The sequence below is a fragment of the Cucurbita pepo genome, chromosome 9 (assembly GCF_057944985.1).
Source record: "Cucurbita pepo subsp. pepo isolate OVF chromosome 9, ASM5794498v1, whole genome shotgun sequence".
NCBI classification, from domain to species: domain Eukaryota; kingdom Viridiplantae; phylum Streptophyta; class Magnoliopsida; order Cucurbitales; family Cucurbitaceae; genus Cucurbita; species Cucurbita pepo.
In genome coordinates this window covers 1194726-1219411 of record NC_141806.1, presented here as the reverse complement: position 1 = coordinate 1219411, position 24686 = coordinate 1194726, and the positions used below count along the sequence as shown (strand labels likewise).

Below are 24686 nucleotides of genomic sequence, written 5' to 3'. Positions count from 1 at the left end.
ATAGATATATATATATATATATTTGAACAGTTAAAATATCATTAGCCGAGTGCAGTCAAACCCAATAATTGTACGAGTCAATTTATATTAATTATTTGATATATTTTTTAAAATATCATCACTAGCCCAATAGAGCCGAACCCAATAATTGTATGAGCCATTTATATTAATTATTTAAGTATTTTAGATAACGAAATATTTTAGAGAAGATAGTAAATATTTTAGAAAAAGTATAAATACCCTCTACACTATCTAAGTCATCATCCCAAGTCTACAAAGTGTCTTGTCTCCTGGTCTTAATAGAGAGTGCGAGTGTTTTCCACACAGATCGTGTTGAACATGGACTTTAAGACTTTAATATATTGATGTTGATATTAGGGGTGTTCAAAAAACTCGATGACTCGAAAAATCAATAAACTCAACCCATATAGTCTGGGTTGGATTAGATTTAAATAAATGAAAACTTAATAGATTGAACCATTAAATGGGGTTAGAAGGAACAATTTAAAACATGGAAAAAAAAGGCAACAGCAGTTGTGATTCCTTTCTAATCAGCACAAAGGGGTGAGGTTTGACAAGATTTTCTAACGCCTCTCTCATGTCCATTCCCTGATGAAGCCATTAGAACCACAACAGCCACTGTAAACATAAACAACATGCCGACAAGCAAAACGTATGTTTTTCTTGAAGATCTACGGTATTCTCCGAACAGAACAATTCCCCAAAACGTGCTTATAAGTGGAAAGGCCTGAAACAATCATTTCAAAGTCAAACAACAAGCTAAAATGACAACGATAGCAGTAGAGATCGTTCATTTAACTTATGGGACCAGGGCTCTGTTGAGACCCACTTTAAACGGGGTGGAGAATCTCTGTTTAAACGGAAAATGGGAAAGGAGCGGGAACATCTCTAATAACAATTACTAAACTCATTGAGAGTGGTAAGTATACTGACCTCCACAGAATCTGCTGCAGCATATCCAGCAGCTTGACCGCTCATGAACTGCAAACCATTGCCAAATCCACACAAAAAACCAGCCAAAAAGGTCCAACCCCTACCATTCCAATCATTCAGATATGCCTTGAATGATGTCTTGGGTAAGTTCAGCATAGGGCGGTAAAGGAAAACGACGTTAAGAACGAAGGCTAAGACGAAAAAAGAGGTCGAGAAATAGAAAAATGAGGTATAGACCGACAAGCGTGGGATGCCTTCCTTCAGAGTGTGCCATTGATCGTTTGTGGCCAAATTGAATGCAGGTGAGAAGAGAGAAAGGGAAACACCAGCAAAGAAAGTTATGAACAGTCCTATTAGTGTGCTTCTTCCAGACACCTGCAAGCATATGCCATTTCTGGTCACTCAATACAAACATTAAGGGATGTGTTCATTAATGTAGTGGCATTACAGACCTTGATGGATCTTCTGCTTTCTAGTTCAATAAGAAAGTCTGCAGTCCCAGCTTCTGCACCTCGGCTCGAACAATCGGCACTCTCCATGTCTGTTGATTCAACTATACATGTCATAATTTAAAACCGAATCGACTAAAAGAAAGCAGTAAAACATAGATCCTGAGGATTTACCATGGCTCAAAATAGGAGAGGTTTCAACTGCCCTGTCAAAAATGCATTTGGAAGTAAATATTATCATCTAATACGCAACGAAAATTCGAGTGGAAAAGTACAACTTCAGTAGAATTCAAAATCAACCAGCATATGATTCACAGCAAAACTTTGGATTTGAGAGGCCAACTAGAACGAAATAACGAAACAACGAAACATCTCATAAGGTTACTCATTGGTACACGTAACAAAACATACTAACTCTTTTTCTGAATCAGCAGACAAGTGTTCCAGCTTTGCTTCGTTATCGGCCGAGTTGGACAAGTGAGCAGCACAGCCAAGAAATACAGCGATCACAAAGCACGCAACACCGGGGAAAAGAATCTCGGCTCTATTAATTTTGCCATCAAGAAAGTAGTTCAAGGTTGAGCCTTCAAAAGAAGAACAAAAAGAAGAAAAAAAAGCAATGCCCCAGAGGGGGGAATCCCATCAGACACAAGAAATATGTCAACACAAATATAATCAGAGTAAGAAAGAACGGAACGAGTGTCGAGACCTATAACTACTATTATGCTGCAAACGAGCACTTCTGTAACTGATAAACCAACAAAGGGCCAAGCATATTGAGAGGAAAGATTGCCGATACTCAACGCTACACCACCGGCCAACGCAAACATGACCGAAGGCCAGTTATTTTGCACCTGATAGACTAGAAGATGTTACACGCATTGCAACATGATTTCACAAGTGTATATGAATCAATTATAGCCAATAACGCATTATGAATCACCATATAGTCTAAATGCCAATTGTTAATCGCATCTATAAATGGGGGCGGTAGAATTGGAAGCAAAATCAGAGCTATATTAGAAGAAAGCATGCAAATCAAGCAATATTAAGGACAGATGTTGTAACGTCCCATGCCCAAGATTCAAATCAAGATTTGAAATTCGGATTCGACACCTCATCGTCTCGACATCCCCTGCATCTCCTCTGACATAACCACGTTACCAACTTGTCTAGAAATGCTAATAAGAGAGAAAACTATCCCCACATACTTCATAAGAAAATTCTTAGGAGGTTACCTAATATAGAATTGCTCAAAGCATAGCACACTTAACTTTGGAGTTCTTATGATTGAGCTACCAAAAAAAATTGTGCACCTTATTGGTATAAGTAGTAACTATCAATTTTGTAAAGCATTTCTTAATGTGATCTTGGTTCATTCATGTATTCTTCCATTACTCAAACGACACAATATTATTTTAACACACGATCCAATTAACGCAACCATAATCATAGTGATTTTCCAAATTACATGGCTATCTATGGAACACTGAATGAAACTTCAAGATTAAATATAAGAAAGCAACCTGAGAAAGCTGTTGGATGAAATTAGGAGTATCCGGTGAGCTGTTTCCGAACTGACCAAGTGTCAAAGCAAAGATCACAGCAGCTAAATAATTTGTGATCGAGTAATCAAGGAAAGTATGCTGAGGGAGACGCCCTCGCCGTTCTTGAAGAGTCAAAAGTGCAGGGAAAGTCCCCAGAAAAAAGAGGGACAATACCATACAAGCTATTGCTCCTTCTTTACTCTCCACTAAATACATCTCTCAATGAATCAGTAAATACCAAAGAAATCCTGCAGCGAATAGCGAAATAAATCAGTGTCGACAGCGAACAAGCGATGCCTTAAGATCGACGAAATTCATAGTTACTAGACGATTTCTAAACTGTAGAACTCAAATTTTCCAAACGATTCAAAACGTTTCAAAGTTAAAGATCACAAACAGAAGAAATCCGTACAGAATTTTCTAAGAACATCGCAAATCATTACGCCGCTTGGATTTACATTACCTTGCTCCTTGTATTGGCGTCTTCAATCAACTAAAAACCAAACTCCAGCAGATTGTAGCAACACTTGAATCAAGAACAAAACTACGGTAAATCCAGAAGGTATGGGGGAAGCGGAGTAGATAAAATTCAGAGTGGTTGCTTCAACAGGGGAAATATTAAAGAAATCAAAATGAAACTTGTCGTGCAAAATGCATTTATTTAAATATGGTGATCAGGCACATTAAAGTCAAAAGATTCTAAACACTAACATCAAATTTTTATTCCAACTTTTTATCTTTTTGTCAGTTGCTCCATTTTAAATTAAATTACCATGTTTTGTTCTTGTTTCCATTAACAAATGTTGTTTTTATTTTTAGATTGAACTTAAATATTTAAATTAAAAATGAAGAAAAGTAATGAGAAATTAACCATTTACCAAACTAAAGCCAAATAATTATTAAATGAGATTTAAATTATTATCAGAATCTAATCATATCTGAATCTAATCATATCTGATCATATTCATGTTAAACTCATGCACAATTCTGATAGGACACGATGCTAATTTAAATTAGTTATAAAATATATAATATTTAGTATTTAAATAATATATTAGTTAAATTTATATTTTATTTTATTCTCAAGATTTAGTCCACTGGTTGGTGGTATTAGTTAGTATCTTCTAAAGGTTATGAATATCAATGAACCTTCTGTCTCAATTCTATTTCTCATTCTTAAATCTGTATTATTTCATTGAATAATAATATTTTAATATCTATTTACATTTTTTTTTTTTTTTTTTTTTTTTGTAAATATTGTGTCATTGTGCTCATATTTCAAAGAAAAATTAATTTTTTATCCTGAAACTACCAACCACCCTGACCTATTTTACCATGAGTCCATCGACTTTATGGGAGCTACTGCATATGTGACTAGGTCACCCAAGTATATCCGCGCATTAATTTTTTAAAAGGTGAAAAATCAAATACCTGAGTACAATAATGATCTAGAGCCTTCTTCATATCCATTCCCGCCACCTATTTCATTTACTGTCTCAGTGAAAATTTCTCAATTATTTCTGTATCCGTGAGAATATTCCATGGAAAATTTGCAAGGATTGAATTTTTCGTCCGTTATTCCCCTTTATTGAAAAAAAATATAGTTATTTTAAATTTGATTTTTCAATATAATCTTTATTAAAAAAAAATAATGAAATAATCATAATAAATCAATATATTTAATAAGTAAACACTAACGTAATTTTTAAAAATTTAAATTTTAATATTATAAAGTAATTTCAACTAAAAAACCTATAATAGTTTTTAGTTAATTTTTTTTTTAATATAGTCCAAAGAAATATATATAGTTAAAAATAATATATTAAGACGTAGAATATAATCCGATCCTCGACTCTATTTATGTAACCGAAAAAAATATTCTTCACTCCCTCCCAGATCGGGGCGGGTCCTATTGCTAATATTAAACTGAAAAAACCACATTACATTAATTAATAAAGGAGGATGATTACAACTAATTTAACGAGAGGGGGAAAAGGGTAAATCAATAACTTTTAACCGCATATACAACCAAACACCAAAATCCAATGGTCAAAAAGCAATCCATATTCCCCCTACATACGTGGCAAAATCTCAACCCTTCAACGAGATTTTCATCATCCCTAGAACAACAGTACGGAAAGCCACAGAGTTAAGCCCACACTCAAAAGCAAGTTCATCTTCTCATTGAAACCCACGCCACCGCTCCCGTCGTTGAACCCGGCGCCGCTCCCACTCGGACTGATTCCGTTACCGAATACCGACGGCGTCATTCCCGGATTCGTCGTCCCCGGCGTAGTTCCGCCGGAGTTCGTCGGCGAGGTTCCCGCATTGCTTAAATAAAACATAAACAAGTTCAGACAAATTTCTTAACAAAATCACGATTCAAGCTCTTCAACAACAAACGACATGTCGACAATGGCTCAGATCAGTTCATATGATATTTACACAAGATCTAATACTCTTAGAACAGCGGCATTGAAATCCAAACTCACCACCGACAAATCGAAGTTTCATGGAATCAATGGCTTAAACATTAGGCATTATTAAAGATAATAAAATGAGTGAAGCGGAGTACTACCTGGGGCTCGAAGGGTAGACGCAGCCGGAGGGCACAGCTGTAAATAAATTAAAAAAAACAACACGAAAGTCAGTCGGAGAATGGTGTAAAGAGGCGTAACAACCAGGAAGTCCGGCTTACAGGCGGTGAGGGAAACGCTGGGAGTGGCGGCGCCGGAGAAGTCACAGCTTCCCTGGACTTGACCTTTTCTCTGGAAATAGCTGTTGACGGCGTAGCTGCAGTGATCTTTGACAGTGTTCGGCTGAAAACAGGCGCCATTGGAGAGGATCGGAGAACAGTCAGCTCCGGCGCCACAGGCATAATCCAGTGCTTTTTGAAGAACTTGTTGGCTCACTCCATCTCTACACAAGCAATAGTTGGCGTCTGAAACGAAAAGAAACCGAAAATTAATGAGAAATCAGAAGAAATTTGTGGAAGAAACTTAAACCTAAATCGGAACTTACAAGATTGACCGGTTAGGGCAAGGAAGAACACTAAGAACACGAAAACCGCCATGATTGAACGCAGAAGAAGCTCGAAGAACTTGAAGAAGAACCCTAGAGAGGTAGGAGAAGGGAAAGTGGTGGCAAAAGGGTCAAGAATTAAAGAGCATTAGAAGGTAAGGGCTATTACTATATACGAGCACGAGTAGGCTAAATTTTAATTATTATTATTTTATTTTATTTTATTTTATTTATTTATTTATTATTATGAGGTATATATAGAGTGTTGGTGGTGGTGTTTGACCGTTTGGGTAAAATTCCCTCAAACGGTCTTAAACCCACGTGGGTTATCATTACCTAACCCCGATTTATTTAACCCAACCAGATGGTTAAAGTTGGGTTGGGTTGGTTTGGTGCCCTAAGCTGACTCATCAGCCGGTGTCACCCACATATCTTTGTATTTTTCTATGTTAGATGGAAACTCCATTTTTACTATCTAAATTAATTAATCTATTTATTGTTATTTTTAAAAATTAATAGTTTTTAAGTTAAAATACTATTTAAAAGTTTTAATATAGCAATGTTTTATTTTTCTATTTTATACAGAAACTCATAACTTAGAATATTTAAAATTCCCGACCCTTGTGAGATCTCACTGATTGGAGAGAAATACTATTAGATGGAACATTAGAAATACTATTTTAAGTTTTAATATTTAAAATACTATTTTTCTATTTTATTTTTCTATTTTAGATGGAACATTAGAAATCTCTCCTTACTAGACCCATTTTAAAACTTTGAAGAAAAGTCGGAAAGGAAAATCCTAAAATTAATAGGTCTAAAAGTGGTGTATGCCTTAAAAAAAAGTTTGAATTCTGTTCGAGTAAAGGAACTTTGAAAAAAAAAAGTTCGGGTTCTGTTCGAGTAAAGGAACTTTGAAGAATGAATTCAAATTCAATGATAGGATGAACTGGAATATTAAAATTATAGAATTTTTTTTTAAGTCAAAGTGTGGTTGTGTCCCGAAATAAGTCATCGAAGACGATGACTAGTTTAAGTGAGGGAGAATGTCAAAGCCAATAATGATTGTGCTCCCAAGTACGTCAACGATGACTAGTTTAAATGGAAAAAAATGTCACAACCTAACTATGAAAAAAGTAGGTTGTGGCTCTCACGTTGCAATAAGAGAAGCGGCAACCTTCAAGAAAGTTCAAATTACAAATTTGAAGTGTTATATATTTATTTTTCTAAAATACTCTCTTTTTAACCGTAGTTTTGTAATAGAAACAAAAGCCGTCCGGTCGGCTTCAGAGTGATCGCTATGGTCCCATGACTCTTGGCTAGATGCCTTTTTGGGCCCCTGAATATAAAGTGTCCTCAAATTTATGTATTTGAAAAAAGGGGCATAAAGTAAAAATTCCACGATCATTTACCTATACTATACTCATATTTACCTATTTGAATTGAATATTTAAACGAGTGATTTTAAAACCATTCAACTTCTCTCGTTATTGTTCAATATCTCAACTATTCATAGAACAGAACGATGAGAAGTATATGAATAATCATTCGATTTCGAGGAAGAAATAAAAGAATTTTTCGAGAATCCTACGAGATTCATTCGTTTTTTTTATAAGAACTGGATATGGGTTCGAATCCTATTGAGAGGTTCACAAGAGATCAGCCATTGTTGAAGAAAGAACGAGATCTTTATTTTGTCCCTTCCCGACGATCCAAAAAGAAAGAAATGTTATGCTCCTTGCGTGTTCCGGGCATACTTGATTTTTTCCTAATAGAGGGCTGGGTTTGGTGCAACCATTTGTGGTTTATTTTGTGGAAGTACAGAAGGCTCTTCAGGTGAGTAATCAAGCAACAGCATCAAATTCCGAAACACGGGCAAACGCCTCGACCTCGTCTACGAGCAGGCTTTATTCACGGTCAATCGTGCCGAACTTCTATGATGCTGGAATTTTAGCAGCCCTCTAAAATCATGGAGAAAGTTACAAACTTGGTGCATTGTAATAGAAAATGGAGAATGAATGCTAGAAGAAGAGTTTGTTTGATATGTGATGTCTATTAACTAAACAGATTAGCTAAGAAATGGGAGTTTTGATAGGATCAATGTAATTAAAAAGAGCATAAAAGCTAACCCGTTTTTGCTCCTCCAAGTTTGCTTTAATCAAGGAGTAGATGGCGACACCGGCAATTGCTATAGCAGTACCAATTCCAGTTTGAGTTGAGATTTTATTGCCTGCAATAGTTTGAAACACCCATTTGTGGTTAGATAGCCTTTCTAAGTAATGTAGTTGTTAGATGTATGGACACCCCAAAAGCTTGAACAGGGTAACAATTTAGATAGGAATGACTGTAACAGCCCAAGCTCAAGCCCACCGCTAGTAGATATTATCCGTTTTGGCCTGTTACGTATCTTCGCCGTTAGCCTCACGATTTTAAAACGTGTCTATTAGGGATAGGGTTCCACACCCTTATTAGGAAGGTTTCGTTCTCACAATCTACCCCTTTGGGGGTTTAGTGTCCTCGCCAGCATAACGCTCGGTGTCGGGCTCTGATACTATTTGTAACAGTCCAAGCCCAATACTAGCAGATATTATACCCTTTGGCTCGTTACGTATCAGCGTCAACCTCACAGTTTTAAAACGTGTCTGTTAGGGAGAGCTTTCCACACCCTTATAAGGAATGCTTCATTCTCCTCTCCAACCGATCTGGGATCTCACAATAATTGAACTTGTGAGAATCATAACTTGCTGACTGACGTATTAGAACGACAATAAACAGAGACAAACATGGCTTTAGAACAGAAAAGACCATGTTGTGTTTTTCAGCTCCCATCAAAACAGCTCAAAAGATCCTCCACAATGTAACAAGAATCATGACATTTATGCATAACTAACGTGAAGTATTAACAGAAAATTATTTATGCATGTATTAACAGAAAACCTACCAAAAACAACAATGGAGAACCCAATCACGAAAACTCGCTTCAATACGTTTCCTACAGCATGTGTTAATGGTGCAACTCGTTCAAGAGTATTAGTGGCAAGCTGCAAAAAAAAAAGTAAGCTCAGATGTAATTGAAAAGGTTGCAAAAGTAACGGGAAACGATTTGTGAAAGAATGTAGGATTATGTAAAACAAGTTAAGAAATGTTATGTGCTCATTCAAGCCTCCATTAAAATCAAATCCCTTTTCATATGACAGCATTCATTAGAGTAAAACCTTCTAAGAAGATAGAATAAATAATGCAAGGGCTGTTGTAGTTGCAAGTCGAATAAAGTAATTCATGATAAGCCCCCTTGAAAGGAAAGAACTATTAGGAATCACGGCTCTCTACGATGGTATGATATTGTCCACTTTGAGCATAAGCTCTCATGGGTTTGCTTTGGGCTTCCCCAATGGAAATGTATTCCTTATTTATAAACTCAGGATCATCCTCTAAATTAGCCAATATAGCACCCTCTCCCAACCATCCTCAACAAGAATGGCAGGCAGTGGCCTTTGTCCAAACTCCAAACACAACCGAAAGAAATCACGATGACAGATACCTGATTGTATAGATGATAAAACATTCCAATCCAGAAAAGATCAGACAGGAACTTTTGGAGACCCACTTTGGCAATGGCATCCTTAAAACCATGCTGCAGTAGCTGCGGTCCTTCGATCTGAAAGCGAACCAGTGGTACCATGTTACCTATGAAAGCGACCAACGAAACAGTTCATCGACGAGTAAACTTACCATTACTGCAGGAGGAATGCAAAACAAAAGAGCAATTACTGAGGTGTATGCATACACGTTCGTACTGTCCATTCCTGTCTGTTAAAAAGAAAGTCATCTCAAACAACTGAAAGAAGAAAATGGTAAAACTGCGGGCTAAAAGTTCAGTTCTTACCATTGCCTTCTTCGAATAGATACTTCTATAAGTGAATGCAATGTTTGAAATCATTGCACTAACAAAGCCAGTCCAGTTGAAGGAAAGCTCCGTTAGTGATGCCATTGACACACCTAATGCACATAGTATTGCATGTTTAGAAAACATCACACAGAGCGAAGTTAAGTACAAACTAAAGGAGCAAGATGTTATTGAATTACCCAAGACAACAGGTGCTAGAGAGAGCCACAAGCTGAAAGGAATTTGATGTCCCAAAATAAATTGAGAAGCAGCAGCGTTAAAGAATGGCTCCAAGGCTGAGGAAGAAAGTGGAAAAGGAAAATTAGGACCTGGTTTGTTTACAGTAAAAAATTCCCGCTCAAAGCAAATAAATCCAATCCATACATAGAAAAAATTTCTCCTAATGCATCTACATTCCAGTAGGAAAATAAAAGGGGCAACATAATGCATTTCAAGAAATAAGCCATTGAGGCACAAATCTCTGCCTCGCAATCTCATTTTCTATGATATAAATAATCAGCACAAAAATTCAACAAGGAAATCTAGGATACTTGTAACAATCCAAGCCCACCGCTGGCCGATATTGTCTGCTTTGGCCCGTTACGTATCACCGTCAGCCTCACAGTTTTCACACTCTTATAACCTCTCCGACTGATGTGGGATCTCACATACTTACAATCTTCCACATCTCATCCGTTTCTCTTAAGCAAAACCACCATGACTGTTCATCGAAAGACAAAGAATGAATACCCGTAGACAAATGAATGGTAAGTGAAGGATTCTGTACCTTTGATAGTGTGAGTGAAGGACACAGCAACAGCTGCAAATGAAACATTTGACATCACATGTCCAAGTGCATGACATAGCGAAACTGGTGTCAATAACAGCAAGAGCTCCTTATCCATCGGCTAGTAACAAGGAGAACTTTATCAGAACAACCCACATAGTCGACAACAGAAATGGAGAATGTAGAAACTTACAGCACGTTTTGGCAGACCTACAGCCCAAGAAATGAGACAATATCCAACTCCAACAAGAAGATGTATGACAGAGACAAAGCTGCAGATTAGAAACGAAAAACCAAATAAAATGAGTACAAATCTTCCTAGGTGCTCAAGAAGAAGAAACTATGCAGTAAGCAATCAAAACATGGTCCTCGTGTAACGGCCCAAACCCACCGCTAACAAATATTCTCCTTTTTTGGTTTTCCCTTTCGGGCTTCCTCTCAATGTTTTTAAAACGCGTATGCTAGAGAGAGATTTTTACACCTTTATAAAGAATGTTTCGTTTTCCTCTCCAACCGGTGTGGGATCTCACAACTCGGAAGTAAATGTTAGCGATGTAAAACAAACAGTAACTAATAGAAGCAACTTACTATGGATATGGGAAATAATTGTAGACTTTTTTGTTGAGTATGTTGAAAATAACATTTAAAAAGTACCTGCGCCAAAGATCAAGATTGGATATCATAAAAATTAGATACACTTCTTTAATAAGATATTGATGATAAAACAGCTATGCTCAAACTTGTTCATCTTATTTACTTCGATATAAAGTTAAGTCTAAGTAAAGATATCCAGTCAGTCTAAAATTCCAAAGTAACGGCACAATTCAGCTGGGTTTTAGAGGCAGAATGGCAAAGAAACTGCATACCACATAAAGAAGTAGAAACCAGTAACAAGTGCTGGAAATCTTGCGGCAAAGCTCTTTGAAGGGCCAGTCAACCTGATTTTGCAGACATTAGCATCAACCAAAAAATTCAAACACTTCTAGTTTAATCTGACGAGAGTAGGATATTAAGTCAAAATCAACCCAATCAGTTGCATTGAATTTTACAGCAATAAATGATAAAAACAAAGAAAATTAATAAGAATAAGGAGTTAAAGATCATGGGAATCGAACCCATCGGAAGCTCCATCGGCATCAGCTGCAGACGCCCTCACGACCAGCCGACGAACAACACTACGAGACGTCAACGGTTGTCTAGAGCTTAAGAGTCCGATAGCCTTGCTACATAGCTCCACCGACAGGGAAACAGTTCGATTCTCCGTCAACGGTGAAAGCGGCGTGTTCAAAGCTTTAGAAGCAAGTGATCGACACTTGACAACGACAGAACTGGCGGGAACTGTTCTATTCGGAGTCAATGGAAGTGAAGGCAACCGACATACACGAATCGGAGACTGTATTACGCTAGTCATCGAAGCCATCGCATACAAAAATCAAGCCAAAGAAGACGATAATACAAGCCCAAAAAACAGGGCAAAGAAACGAAAAACTGTCGAACTCAAGCCCCCGAATTCGCCAGAGCTCTACGATCGAAAAAATTTCCACTACGACAGAATTAGATGAGGCCGTGTTCGATTACTATGAACACGAACCCGCGAGTTCTACGGATTGTGTTGGTTGACCGTGAAATGAAAATGAAATGCAGAATCCGAACAGAGAAGGCGATTGAAGTTCTTATATTCCTTATGCCTCAACTCATAGCTGAGAGAGATCATCGGCTTTACGTTTCCCTCTGAATTCGAAAATTCGATATTTGACTTCTTGCTTCCATTAGAGAGGCTCGAGGTTCTCAATCGAAGAATCTTTCCTTGGAAAGTAAGAAAGACGATAATATAATATAAATAAAATATTTGAATCTCCCATTTTAACTTTCCAAATTTATAAATTTTCTTTTTAAGTTATTAAAATTTAAGAATCTTTAAAATACAAAATTAAAAAAATTAAAAATATATTATATACTTTTAAAATTAAAATGACGAAATAGACATAAATGTGAAAATTTGTGGACTAAATTTATAATTCAAAACATTTTAATTTTTTTTTTTTTTTTTTTTGAGAAGCTTCTAGATCAATTTGAAATTTTAGGTTAGTTGGGTCAGTGACTCCAGCCCTTCACAACTCATCCCAACCGAACGTTATATTTTTGGGTTGGGTTGCTACTCGTCCCACGATAAATATTACATTAATAATTAAAAATGTTCTTAATCTTCGTAATATTATTAAAAATATGATAGAATTAGATTAAGCTATAACTTTATTTTTGAGTTGGTCAAGTTGATCCGATAAAAAAAATATCAACCTATGAGCTGACCTGAATTTTTTTATTATCTTAATTGAAAAGAAAAAAAACTAACTCAAATAAATTTTTATGATTTAAGTTAGATAATTTAGATGGATCGAGTTATCTGATCATATGAACACTACTAAATATAATTTAAAACTACGAGTATATTCATGTTCTATTAAATTATATTTATATTTATTCGAAAGCCCAAAAATAAATAATTTTTATTATTATTTAAAGAAGATTAGACTGAAGTTTGGTTTGCATTAGAAATAAACCTTTGTTTATACTATAAAAGTAAAAGCAACTTTGATGCGATGCACGAAAATAGCATAACAATGAAGCTTCTCCATATATATATATATATATATATATATTAAATAAATATATTTTATTTTATTTTTTAAATATGGAATCAAATTTGTATTTCAACTTAAATTTTAAAATTGAAGCATGCTTCGTAAATAATAATAAAATATATAAAATAAATAAATAAAAGGACCGAAGGCGTGGTCCAAATGTTGCCCATTGTCATCTAGTGGTGGGCCCTAATTACCTAACTTATTTTTTTTGTTTTTTGGGTTCATATCTAAACCTATCATGACCTGACACGTATACCCCTAATATTAAATAATACGCGATTATTTTATTAAATATTTTAGTTGATTATTTGATTATTTTTTTAAAAAAATTAATAAATCCACTCATTGACATGGTTCGTGGTTGGAGGTCCCAATTCACCTGTGACCTTCTTTAGAACTATTGGTCAGTTCGACTATAGAACCCGACATTGGTAGCACGATTGTCATTAAGAACTCGGTCTCGGACATTTGGGATGCCGTCTTTTGAGTTTCATGTTTGCGTTGGGGAGTAAAAAACGTCGACCTCTACAAGAGTGGTGAGGAAGCCTGATTGAGTCATCAAATTAATTTTTGTATCGGAAAACGCCCTTTTCAAGCACGAGGTTTTATCAAAAAAAAAAAAAAAAAAACATGAGGTAAATATTAATTATTACTACAAGTTTATCAAAATATATCAATTTTTTAATTAAAATTTTTAATTCCATTAAATTACACCTTCATTATTCTGGATAATTTAGGCCCAAATCTGAAAAAAGCCCACGATTTTGAGCATATTGGGCCGGCCCAGAGTATTTAAAGGAATCAGCCGCTAACAAGTTTGACCGTCGTCGTTTCCGTTCCCGCGGATCAAACAGCCAAAACCCTAACCAGAAATCACGGGGAAGTTTATAATTACAAAGTTCGGTTCAATCTGGAGGGAAAACAAGAAAAGAGGAAGAACTAAAACTAGAAACTCCGGCGAAGCATTTCTCTTCGACGAAGAACGTCTATTGCGATTGGCAGTTTCTTCATGGAAAGCGGCGGCAAAGGGAGAGATGAAGAACAAGACGGCATGTCTGTACACTCTCCATGCAAAGCTCCTCCGTCATCCGCTTCTTCTCTTCCCAAGGTCTCTCTCTCTCTCTCTCTCTCTCTCTCTCTCTCTCTCTATTTTCAGACATTGTCTTATGATCGCTGGAATTTGATTTTGTTCTTGTTTTTTGTATGCTGTGGTTAGGAGCAAGCACAGATTGAATTGGAACTCAAACTCTTGCAAGCTCTTGAAATTTATCCACTAGTCAAACTGCAAGGCAAGTTTGCTTTAACACTATTCTATCTGGTTCTTAATTGCATGTATTATCAAAACGTGAGTACGTCATTAGTTTTCGAGTCTGTTCGTCCTCAGCATCATGATTTTAATCAGTTAAGTGAGAATCTAACCTATTGCCTAGTTGTGTGTTCAGTGATAATGATCAACTTCATACTGTTATTATTATTTTGTGTTGTCTGATCAAAAGTGGCATGGAGGACCAGAAATTACGAATGATGTAGCTATTCTTACGGTTGAGAAATGAGTGGAAGAGAGTACCGAGCAAATTAGAGTTGTCTTCCCGGGATGTCATTCAGTTTTTCTCTTGACTAAGAACAGGGAGGAAATGTTGTGAATTGAATATGCTATAATCAATAAATCATCATCGAGAACTTAAGCTGTCAATTAGGCTCGCAAGGAAGGAAATAAAACTTTGACGTATTTGCTAATGATACCAGATAATGGCATCTTGTTCATTAGTCTTTTATTTTCCCTTCTACATACGAGCTTGCTGTCACTAAATTTTTGTTATTTTCATACAGGCATACATCGCCATTTTGTTCTCTTCGGGTTGATGGAATTTCTGCGAAGAAGGTTTTCTCTGCCCCATGTACCACCTTCTTTCATCTTATTCAGCTTTTGACAATAAAATCTAGTGGCTTCTACAATTTCTTTTGTATAATAGTTTATTGGTTTACTATCTTCTTGCCACAGCTTTGATCGTCAGTTCTCTTCTGATGAAGTTCTGCAGTTGTTGGATCGGTTCTATAACCTGGAAATGCTGGTAAAGAGAATCACTAACGCTTTGTTTTTTTTTGGCTGCTGGCTCAATTTTATTTGAAAAGGAAGATAATCTAAATAGCATAAATATATAATCTAGAAAATTCACTTTTCTGTTGTTCACTCTTTAGGAAAGAAAATGTAACCGTCCAAGCCCGCCGCTAACATATATTGCCTTATTTGGGCTTTCACTTTCGGGCTTCCCCTAAGGTTTTTAAAACGTGTTTGCTGGAGAGAGATTTCCAGACTCTTATAAAGAATGTTTTGTTCTCCTCCCCAACCGACGCGGGGTCTCACAATCCACCCTCCTTCGATGCCTAGCGTCCTCATTGGCATTCGTTCCCTTCTCCAATCGATGTGGAACCCCCCCAATCCTCTCCCTTCGGGGCCCAGCGTCTTTGCTGGCATACTGCCTCGTGTCCATTCCCTTCGGGCACAGCCTCCTCGCTGGCGCATCGCTTGGTGTCTGGCTCTAATACCATTTGTAACAACCTAAGCTCATCGCTAGCCAAATTATCCTCTTTGGCTTTCCCTTTCGGGTTTCCCTTCAAGGTTTTTAAAACGTGTCTACTAAGAAGAGGCTTCCACACCCTTATAAAGAATGCTTCATTATCCTCCCCAACCGAGGTGGGATCTCACAAAAAAATTTCTAATTCCTAATAATCATACTTCTTTTGGAGGGCCATGAATTTGTGACATGTTGGGGTACATACTAAGTAGAGCTCTGACCTCACATCTGACCTTATAAACCTCATATTCATTTTCTTTCTAAAGAAGATACTTTTCCAGATTGAGTAGGAAATATGTGTACAGCTTAGTTGACATATTCAAATTTACATTTTGTAGAGTTAGAACCAAATAATGTGAGGGTCAAGTCTTATTTCTCTTCCACGCCTTGAGTCATCTTTTTTGCCCTCCCGATAACTGATGAGATATATGTGCTAATATTGCTTTCCTCTCCATCACCAATGCATTTCAGAAGCCAGACGATGAGGAAATGGAAATTCTGAATCACGAGGAAGATTTCTGCTTACCACAAACCTTCTTTGTCAAAGAAGAGTCTTAAGGGAAATTGTTCATATGGATGGTACCTTAGCCCTTCCTGGCATCTTTCTACTGTCGATCCCTTTTTGTTTGTAAATGTCAATACAGAATCTTTTGCTGGATAGTATAATAAAAAAATTTCCTTTGTAAAGATGAATTCCTTAGTTTGTATACACGAGGCTCAATTTGCTAAGTTCTCTGTTCCGCATGCCATACTTCTATTGAAATGCCCTCCAATCTAGGAGTTCACATTTTCTGTGTTTTTTATTTTTGTGGCTGTTGCCAGCGTCTCTAGCACCTGAAGTGTAACGGTCTAAGTTCACTGCTAGTAGATATTGTTCCCTTCGAGCTTTCTCTTTTGGGTCTCCTTTCAAGGTTTTTAAAATGTGTCTACTAGGGAGAGGTTTCCAAACTCTTATAAATAATGCTTTGTTCTCCTCTCCAACCGATGTGGAATCTCACAATTCACCCCTCTTCGGTGCTCAGTGTCACGGTCATGCTCGTCCAAGGCATGTTGCCCATGGCCGCATGCCCATGACAAACCCAACCCTTTATGTCTTTTTATATTCTACTGTTTTACTTTTGTATTTCTAGGAAGTATGACGTTTCAGAAATATCATGTTTAGACCCGTCAGACATGAAATGCCTCAGAATGTATTATAGGGGGTACGACTAGTTGTCAACTTCTCTCTATCTAAGGTTATATACTGTGAGCCGTCGTTATTTCTATCTTGCTTGCTTATATAACGTCTCTTTCGAAAATCTCTCTCTGCCCTCGTTTTCTAAAACCTTCTCTTAAAACTAAAGTCAGAGGTTCGAGCATACGTCACTTGGCTGTAGGCGACGCAAGAACGAATTGACTTAGCTTACTTGTCATTGGAAAGTGAGTGCCGCACAATCGCAAGTCCGCTGCCATCAAAAGTGCGATTGTGACGCTCAGCGTCCTCACGGGCACTTGTTCCCTTTTTCAATCGATGTGAGACCCCCAATCTACCCCTTTTGGGCCCAGCATGAAATTTATCGCTCAACTGTACCAGAGACGTCTCTGGACTTAAAATAAATCAAATTTGGAGACAACTCATTTGAAAGTTGATGAAGTTGATAATTTTCTTTGGCAATTTATCCCCATGTGGAAATTCATCAGGATGCAACATAGGAGCCACTGCCCCAATCTACCTGTCAACATCTTAGAAAGATTCATAATAGCCAGCCACAAACTCATGGACCTAAAAATCCTTCACATGGGCTACCTTAGATTTCTTTGAGGGAAGACAAATACAGGTTTCATTCCTTCATGATTTGATGGATCTTTGTAAAAACTAATCTTTCACAACCAAAAACCCTTAGGACCAGGTGCAGTTGCCCTCATCGACAATTTACACAACCTCTCAAGGGGAAGACCTTTTACGCCGCTCCTTACCCGGCGCTATAAGAATTTTCTGGTGAAGATAATCCCTGAAACCATACAAGGTATTGGCCCGTTTCACTTAGAAGGTTGAGTCTATTTTTTTTTTTAATTATGTTTTTCAAAAAATTATATTTATTCACATTACATCTCAATTATATATATATATATTCTTACAAGGTTGGATAGAGGTTGAATTGAGTTATAATTCTATTTTTGGGTTCTAAAATTAACAAATTGAATAAATAAAAAAGGTTAAGAAAATCTTCAAAAAAATGGGGATGTAGCTCAAATGGTAGAGCGCTCGTTTTGCATGCGAGAGGTACAGGGTTCGATACCCTGCATCTCCAACATATTTTTATTAGATACTTTCATAAAATTAAACTAAGCACTATACCTCTCAAACATTAAATAATATTTTCTAACCATATCAAATTCATGTCTATATGCAAATATTTTGCCCAAAAGTTGTATTAATAGTATGAAATTTGATATTCTCATTCATATGGATATGGATATGGGGGGGTTAAGTTTGAGATGAAGAGAAAGGAAGAGAAAATTGCCCTTTTATATTTCGTGGCAATTGGACATTCTTTACCAAAAGAAGAAAAATATGGTTCAATACAGAAATAACATGGTCTCAGTATCAAAATAATGAAGATATTTTTAAGGTAGAAAGCCAGAAGAGACGTGAGGGGTGAGGGGAGATAAATGGATTTCTAAGAATATAGACTGGCAAAAATGCATTGCAGCTACTTCTTCTGCGAAAAATCTCAAAATCTATAGATTCCACGTGCCTCGATTTCTAGTCATCGACATCGTCGGATTGGATCCATCAGCTTCTTCATCAATATGGTTATATGAACTCCGTATTACCCTGTGAGAGCAACCGAGACGAAAAGAAAGAAAAACATTCAGGTTGTTTATGAAGCAACCATTTCTCATCTCCTTTGAGAAAGTTTTTGGAGTAAAATCTTAGCATCTAAGGAGAAAAAGAGCATTGCTGGATCAAATTCCTACAGATGAACTATTGTTGCAAAAAGAACTATCGGAACAAAAACTACAGATTTCAAGAAAAATATTTAAGAATGAATAGAGGAATTACTTACCATAGCCAAACAACTGTACACATTCCCGTTGTGAGAATCCGACATAACAAATCGATCATTTTTTCACGAATGGTTTCTGGCAAACAAGGAGCCTTTGGTCGCTGCCATTCTGAAAGTCGATCACCCTTGCCTCCCAACGAATATGTGTAACAAGCATTCGCGCCTTCTCTATCGGTCCCACTTTGTCATTTAGAATAACCCATCCCTGAAAAACAATAGTCAAAATGATCGATATGATACTTGCACGGTTGCACCAGGGAGAAAAAGAAGCCTCGAGTTCTTTTTAATGAAGGACTAGTACCTCAGGGCGCAGTATACGATCCATCTCGACTAGAAATTCAAGCATGCTGCACCTACTTGAAAGTAGCTGTGAGAGGAGCCCATTTGCATGGAGCAAATCATATGTTCGTGGATAAGTGGGGAAAGGTTCACACCTACAAGTAGACGGCAAATTAATTCTTCTTTTAGCAACCAGATTAAAACTAATTGGACCCAAAAGTACGCAGTCTGCTCTTAGGAAGTGAAATTTTTCACGAAGACTAGAAGTAAGAACAGCATACCAATCGTGCAGAACACCAGCAAAACCTTGATCAAGTATGAGGGGAAGCGTATTAGGAGATCCAACAGGCACAACATTCATGACCCAAACCGTTTTCTTTTGCTCCACAAACGCAGCATTTAAACCCCCATAATGAGCATTCATGTCCATCACATTGCGTATCATGTTAAATGGAGGTAATGGATCTTCATCACCAGGCCTCTTTGGATGGTCAGAGAAAATTAAAGGCGTAAGTAAGGACCAATAGTTTTTCAAAGCCGTTCGCCAAATTTGTAAGTCATCAGCGTAGTCATCTGATTGAACGCCTGCAGATCAATATAAGACAAAAAGATCAGAAAATGAAAATGGTTCCATCATAACGCAAGAAAGAAAAAAAAACTTTCCATGGATTTCAGTCAAAGATGGAATTGTTTTTGGAATAAACTACAAATTCACATGAAAAAACAATACAGAACCATTAAGGAAGAATACTTTCCATGAACTTCAAGTTCAGCTGAACTCAAACGAAAACTGGAAGACCTGTTCTGGATTGGAATCCACCGCTTGCTGGTAGTACTACTTAGGCATGGTACCAGAGGTTGATAATATGATGGAGTATCATGCCCTTCTTTACAAAGTGGTACAATTTCCTGCTTGCTAAAAGAAGAAAGACGTTGAATCATTACTAAATTATTATACAACAATTACCAACGACAGTAAAATTACAAGTGCAATCAAACAAACGGTACATTGTAACATGGAGAAGAGAAGGTTCCGACTGAAAATGAACTCAAAGGTCAGCCATGAGGTAAATAAGTATTGTGCTTACCCAGATAAATAGCAACGAGGATCTGTAGTTTTCTGCCAAATATAAGTTTCATACTGCTGAGCTAAAAAAGTCCAACATAATCTTCGGGTAATCTCTTCCAGTGGTGTCAAAATGCTTATCTTCTTGGAAGACAATGAACCACCGACTGCCTTGCTTGTGGGAGAGGTTAAAACAAAATAACCTCCAGGTCTTAGCAACCGGTCGGCTTCAATAAGGAATATCCCACCTGCCCATCATTCATGAAGCAACAAAACAAGATAAAGTATTAAGTTAATTAAACTACACTGATATATGCATTGAAATGCATGCATATATAGTTGTTTCTTAATCTTAAAGGTTCACTATAAGTGTCTCTAACTCAACCAAATATATCTAGGCTGTAATGAAATACCCATGAAATAAAAGAAGGTTACGTCTAAATTTATTATCGAGTTACCTTTATCGTTCCAAGAGATTTCACATTGTGCACAGTGAACCATGTCAAATGACAAGGATGGATATGGAAGCTGTTTTGTAATAAAGTTGCCAAGCATCGCTGGAAGGCCTCTCTCTAGAGCCATTTGAACTTGACTGCCAGTCGCCTCATAGGTCGCAATGCACATAACCATTACATTCATTGATGTTAAATGAGCACCAAAGCTACCAAACCCACAACCAATATCAAGTATCGAGCGTACCTATAATCGACATATCAAACCGTTGATACATTAAATAGGTCTACTGCACTGAATTACAAAAGGATTGAAAGGACTGAAACACGGGTTACTATTTACAAGCTAATATGACGTTTATCATTTGGGTAATTTTAAAGATAAAGATTTAACTTGATTCACTGCATGATTTTGCTGCCACGAAGAAGATAAACAACCAGTATTTTTTAGATGAGATTAAGGCTTACACCAGCTTGAAGAAATTCAGAGTCAGTGCCTAAACCAATCATCTCTGAGATTTGAAAGGAATACTCTTTGACTCCATCACCATCCTCCGAGTGAAAAGAAATTTGGTTCTCTTCTAATAACATCAACCTGATCAATTTATTTAGAAAAGTACGGTAATTATTTATATTAACATCAATGAAAATAACCATGAATACAAAAGTAAAACAATTGCTGTGGTTCTAAGTCTAAGTGCTTGATTCATGGTTTTCGAGTTGAGGTTGAGTACCTTTTGGTAGGGCTCCCAGAAGACAGAAGTTGATCTTTTGTTACCTTCAAATTCCCACTCCATATTATATCCCTACCAACAGGCCAACTCAGAGGGATCTTGTAGTCTTTAGGAGGACGAACCAGGCAACGCTCTGCTGTTCTAGACACTTCACAGTGCCTATCATACTCCTCCCCTTCTTTGTATCCAGCTAACATATTTGCTGTAACATTGTAACATGGCACATGGTTTTCTCTTTCTTTTCCACAAAGACCAAACTCTTTGAGTCGACCCGTGGCTAATGAAAGAGACTTTAAGTCAAACAAATCAATTGCGGCCCTTTCTTTTTGCCTTCTATAACTAGTATAAATGTCAGACACTGGCGTGGTAGAAACTGAATCAAAGACATTTGAAGTAGACGTTCCTAGAACTACAATTAATGCAAGCACGCTGATGAGACACAAGATTAACCAGTTGAATGGTGGTTTGGAGCCCAAGATTACAGATATTTTATTAACCCAGGAGCTTCTCATGTCCAATATTTCTGAAGTACCTTCAATAATCCAGTTCAGAACCACTCTAAATGGGAAGCGCCTTCTGTTTAAATCTCGAAGCAGAGCATAAAGCATAACCTACTATGTCACATATTCTTCTATATAGATTTGTACTAATATTAGCAATCACAACAATCATTGAAGACCTACTTATGCTCCTTCCCAATTGAAAACAAATGAGTCACATAGCGCACCACCAGATCAGAGTGTTATAGGAACAAACATAAGGAAGTAATACAAAAGCCCCTCATAAGTGGGAACTTCAGATCGAAGGCACTATACTTGGACGCACAATCATGGATCAGAAACCAATAAACTGATTATGAGCAAATGTCAGACCCCAATTGCACAAGAATTCTTCAAACCAAACTTCAAACCGACCAATCCAACGCGATCAATGGTCAGAAATTCAGTTTCCAAACAGTCGGCAGCGGGATCAACCTACAAACATAAGTCAAAGATCCATCAAATCAAATTATCATCAGAGACAACCGCAACGATCCCGTTAAATAGAAGAAAAGCAAAATTGAATCTCAGAACAAATTCCACAAACACAAGTATCCGAAATAATCCTCTTCCATTTCCCGAATTTCCCGGCACCAAGAAACCAAAATGACGAAACCACAAGATAAGATACAGAACTTACCAATTACAAGTCAAAGAACCAAACCAGATCCCGAACTGGAAACAAAATCGACATAGATCCAACATAAAAATGCAAAAGCACAAACACACGAATCAGCAGTAAGCCACAATAATTAACAATTACATAAGAATCGAGTAAATTACAGAAATTACACACCAAAAAACACTTCCCAGCCACAGGAATTAGGGTTTTGGTGCATTAAACTCCGTGTTGAGCAGATTCCGAGTAAGATTCAGAGTCACAAAAGCAAGAGAAAGAGACGATCTGAACAAATCAGAATAGAAATTCTAGTTTTTAGGTGCCCGTTAAACTGAGCATGTGTATTTATGGCATTATATGAACTCCCTTCTTCTTTTTTGCTTTATATATTTTTCTCAATATCTTTCAAGAATGGGAATTTGATTGCGATTTTTAAGCCAATAATGATTTGGCCAAATCGTGACCGTTAAAATATTTTAATAAAAAAAGAAAAAGAAAAAGCTGCGGCTCAGATGTGATTTGAATGCCTCAACCTTGCTTAACTTTTCATTAATGCTTTATTGAAAATTAAATAATAATAATTGAAAAGCCCATAAATTAATGAACTGCTTGGAGAAAATAAAATTGTCTAATTAATTGTATCATTAACCAGTTTATTGATTGATGTTAACCTTTTATCTTATTATCCTAATAATAATAATATAATATAATGACGTCATTAATATGTATTTAAGGAAGCTTTGGATGCCTGATGTACAGAGATTAAGAGGTAGCTTTTTGTCTCTCATTATAATAAAAGATATTTGTTTATTACATTTAATTATTTTTATATATAAAAAGTAACTCAATATTTATATATTGAATATTTTTAGTTTATGGTATTGGTTACATTTTTTGTATTTTTTTTTTTAAATTTAATCCTATGGTAACACGGGTTCATTACGGTTGAGCTAAATTCACGAGGGTCATTTAAGGTGCATTTATTCTCGGTATATTTTGAAAGAAGCCCTATGTATTAAAACCCAATGTAGAAATAATATATTTCTTATGAAACTTTTTGTAATGCTTCATGCTCGAGATTCAAACCAAGGTTTGAAATTTTGATCGGTAAAGATAGGCTTCGGATTTTCCTACGACGTAACCATGTTACATGTTTGTCTTGCTTGGAGAAGAAGCAATGACGGTATATCTGGAGAAGAAGCATCAACTATTTTCATATCTTGTTCCATCCTTTAGGGATGTTTAGTAGGTGTTCGAGCCTCCTAAAAAAATTTCCGACAAGAATGTTGGCTGCTTGAACATTGTAAGATATTGAACCGTCTTACTCTTGTGAACACTGATCATCAGTGGCAAAAGCCACAAAAAGCAGGAAAGCAAGCCTTAAAGTAAGGAAAGGTAGTTCGAAAGGGCGGGATAAGATAAGGCGACTAGGTTGAAGGTAAGGAAGTCTCGTACGACAACACATTTATAATATTATAATATTCCGTAATTGTCTTTTTTTTTTTAATGGTGAAATAAAAACAAAATTGAAGGAAAAAGGGGGGGGGGGGGGGGACTAGCTTAGTAACATCACAATAATTTGAAAATTGACTCGCAGGACTAAACATATAATATATAATTTTCTCTCTCTGCAATTATTTAAAAAAATGATGTAACATGAAAAATAAAAATAAGGATAATAAAGGAAAATTAGAGCCCTTCTAAATACGAAAAATGATATTGATCCTTTGATGTAGGATAATTCTATTTATTTATTTATTTATTTATTTATTTATTTACTTCAACTTAAGAAATCATAACTAATTTTGTAGTCTTCTAAAAATTATTGAAAAATTAAAACAATATGAAATTGTCACACTTGAGAAATGGTTTACTATAAAAGGGGATTTATTTTATATATTAATTTATTTTTAAAATGTTAAAGATAACAAACCCAAAAATAGTATGGACTATAATCATCTCAATCCATAATATCTAGATTAATGGGTTTTTTTTTTTTTTTTTAATAAAAGGCAGGATAAATTACTAATTATTGTACGAGGTAAAAATAATAAATTTATTATCATTATTAAAACAGTTAAT

The 24686-nt window shown here is 36.3% G+C and overlaps 5 protein-coding genes and 1 non-coding gene across 7 annotated transcripts; 2 read left to right on the top strand and 4 right to left on the bottom strand.

Moving 5' to 3' along the window:
• Positions 1 to 453: 453 nt before the first annotated feature.
• LOC111801829 (ureide permease 1) lies at positions 454 to 3590 on the bottom strand. The gene is made up of 8 exons (XM_023686007.2): positions 3414 to 3590; positions 2930 to 3198; positions 2113 to 2257; positions 1819 to 1987; positions 1578 to 1609; positions 1407 to 1495; positions 955 to 1329; positions 454 to 748 (listed from the first exon to the last, which is right to left on the bottom strand). The coding sequence occupies exons 2-8, from the start codon at positions 3164 to 3166 to the stop codon at positions 548 to 550; spliced, it is 1248 nt and encodes a 415-aa protein (XP_023541775.2). The 5' UTR covers positions 3167 to 3198; positions 3414 to 3590; the 3' UTR covers positions 454 to 547.
• A 1281-nt stretch (positions 3591 to 4871) lies between these two features.
• PDCB4 (plasmodesmata callose-binding protein 4) lies at positions 4872 to 6191 on the bottom strand. The gene is made up of 4 exons (XM_023686006.2): positions 5972 to 6191; positions 5649 to 5891; positions 5529 to 5565; positions 4872 to 5281 (listed from the first exon to the last, which is right to left on the bottom strand). The coding sequence occupies exons 1-4, from the start codon at positions 6021 to 6023 to the stop codon at positions 5071 to 5073; spliced, it is 543 nt and encodes a 180-aa protein (XP_023541774.2). The 5' UTR covers positions 6024 to 6191; the 3' UTR covers positions 4872 to 5070.
• Positions 6192 to 7443: 1252 nt separating this feature from the next.
• On the bottom strand, positions 7444 to 12470 carry LOC111801827 (triose phosphate/phosphate translocator, chloroplastic). Its single transcript, XM_023686005.2, has 12 exons — positions 11760 to 12470; positions 11511 to 11582; positions 11233 to 11298; positions 10838 to 10916; positions 10645 to 10765; positions 10058 to 10153; positions 9858 to 9970; positions 9704 to 9781; positions 9513 to 9629; positions 8913 to 9012; positions 8101 to 8201; positions 7444 to 7932 (listed from the first exon to the last, which is right to left on the bottom strand). The coding sequence occupies exons 1-12, from the start codon at positions 12062 to 12064 to the stop codon at positions 7906 to 7908; spliced, it is 1275 nt and encodes a 424-aa protein (XP_023541773.2). The 5' UTR covers positions 12065 to 12470; the 3' UTR covers positions 7444 to 7905.
• Positions 12471 to 14123: 1653 nt separating this feature from the next.
• On the top strand, positions 14124 to 16594 carry LOC111801826 (uncharacterized). The gene is made up of 5 exons (XM_023686004.2): positions 14124 to 14397; positions 14506 to 14578; positions 15120 to 15171; positions 15292 to 15361; positions 16337 to 16594. Exons 1-5 carry the CDS (start codon positions 14299 to 14301, stop codon positions 16421 to 16423), a joined length of 381 nt encoding a protein of 126 aa, XP_023541772.1. The 5' UTR covers positions 14124 to 14298; the 3' UTR covers positions 16424 to 16594.
• Positions 16595 to 18083: 1489 nt separating this feature from the next.
• TRNAA-UGC (transfer RNA alanine (anticodon UGC)) lies at positions 18084 to 18156 on the top strand. Its single transcript has one exon. It is a non-coding gene; the product is annotated as a tRNA-Ala (tRNA).
• A 199-nt stretch (positions 18157 to 18355) lies between these two features.
• On the bottom strand, positions 18356 to 22968 carry LOC111801825 (putative methyltransferase PMT5). 2 transcript variants are annotated; one of them, XM_087127223.1, is made up of 11 exons: positions 22782 to 22968; positions 22626 to 22660; positions 21447 to 22420; positions 21181 to 21307; positions 20719 to 20959; positions 20283 to 20508; positions 19951 to 20110; positions 19476 to 19780; positions 19217 to 19349; positions 18916 to 19120; positions 18356 to 18683 (listed from the first exon to the last, which is right to left on the bottom strand). In XM_087127223.1, exons 3-10 carry the CDS (start codon positions 22052 to 22054, stop codon positions 18971 to 18973), a joined length of 1950 nt encoding a protein of 649 aa, XP_086983349.1. In that variant the 5' UTR covers positions 22055 to 22420; positions 22626 to 22660; positions 22782 to 22968; the 3' UTR covers positions 18356 to 18683; positions 18916 to 18970. The 2 variants fall into 2 exon arrangements, with proteins under 2 accessions (XP_086983349.1, XP_086983350.1); XM_087127224.1 differs by lacking the exon at positions 22626 to 22660.
• Positions 22969 to 24686: the final 1718 nt, after the last annotated feature.

What these genes read in the sequence shown, in the direction of transcription:
- LOC111801829 (XM_023686007.2), bottom strand. Translation starts at nt 3,166, where the DNA reads ATGTATTTAGTGGAGAGTAAAGAAGGAGCAATAGCTTGTATGGTATTG. An exon ending in TCTGCTGATTCAGAAAAAGA is followed by an intron (nt 1,610 to 1,818) that starts GTTAGTATGTTT and finishes CATTTTTGACAG; the next exon opens with GGCAGTTGAAACCTCTCCTA. An exon ending in AAAGCAGAAGATCCATCAAG is followed by an intron (nt 1,330 to 1,406) that starts GTCTGTAATGCC and finishes ATATGCTTGCAG; the next exon opens with GTGTCTGGAAGAAGCACACT.
- PDCB4 (XM_023686006.2), bottom strand. Translation starts at nt 6,023, where the DNA reads ATGGCGGTTTTCGTGTTCTTAGTGTTCTTCCTTGCCCTAACCGGTCAA. An exon ending in TGCCCTAACCGGTCAATCTT is followed by an intron (nt 5,892 to 5,971) that starts GTAAGTTCCGAT and finishes TTTTCGTTTCAG; the next exon opens with ACGCCAACTATTGCTTGTGT. An exon ending in CAGCGTTTCCCTCACCGCCT is followed by an intron (nt 5,566 to 5,648) that starts GTAAGCCGGACT and finishes ATTTATTTACAG; the next exon opens with CTGTGCCCTCCGGCTGCGTC.
- LOC111801827 (XM_023686005.2), bottom strand. Translation starts at nt 12,064, where the DNA reads ATGGCTTCGATGACTAGCGTAATACAGTCTCCGATTCGTGTATGTCGG. An exon ending in TCTAGCACCTGTTGTCTTGG is followed by an intron (nt 9,971 to 10,057) that starts GTAATTCAATAA and finishes TATGTGCATTAG; the next exon opens with GTGTGTCAATGGCATCACTA. An exon ending in GCATTCCTCCTGCAGTAATG is followed by an intron (nt 9,630 to 9,703) that starts GTAAGTTTACTC and finishes GTTCGCTTTCAG; the next exon opens with ATCGAAGGACCGCAGCTACT.
- LOC111801826 (XM_023686004.2), top strand. Translation starts at nt 14,299, where the DNA reads ATGGAAAGCGGCGGCAAAGGGAGAGATGAAGAACAAGACGGCATGTCT. An exon ending in ATGGAATTTCTGCGAAGAAG is followed by an intron (nt 15,172 to 15,291) that starts GTTTTCTCTGCC and finishes TTCTTGCCACAG; the next exon opens with CTTTGATCGTCAGTTCTCTT. An exon ending in TCTATAACCTGGAAATGCTG is followed by an intron (nt 15,362 to 16,336) that starts GTAAAGAGAATC and finishes AATGCATTTCAG; the next exon opens with AAGCCAGACGATGAGGAAAT.
- LOC111801825 (XM_087127223.1), bottom strand. Translation starts at nt 22,054, where the DNA reads ATGCTTTATGCTCTGCTTCGAGATTTAAACAGAAGGCGCTTCCCATTT. An exon ending in CTGAATTTCTTCAAGCTGGT is followed by an intron (nt 20,960 to 21,180) that starts GTAAGCCTTAAT and finishes TGTCGATTATAG; the next exon opens with GTACGCTCGATACTTGATAT. An exon ending in GCTGGTGTTCTGCACGATTG is followed by an intron (nt 19,350 to 19,475) that starts GTATGCTGTTCT and finishes GTCTACTTGTAG; the next exon opens with GTGTGAACCTTTCCCCACTT.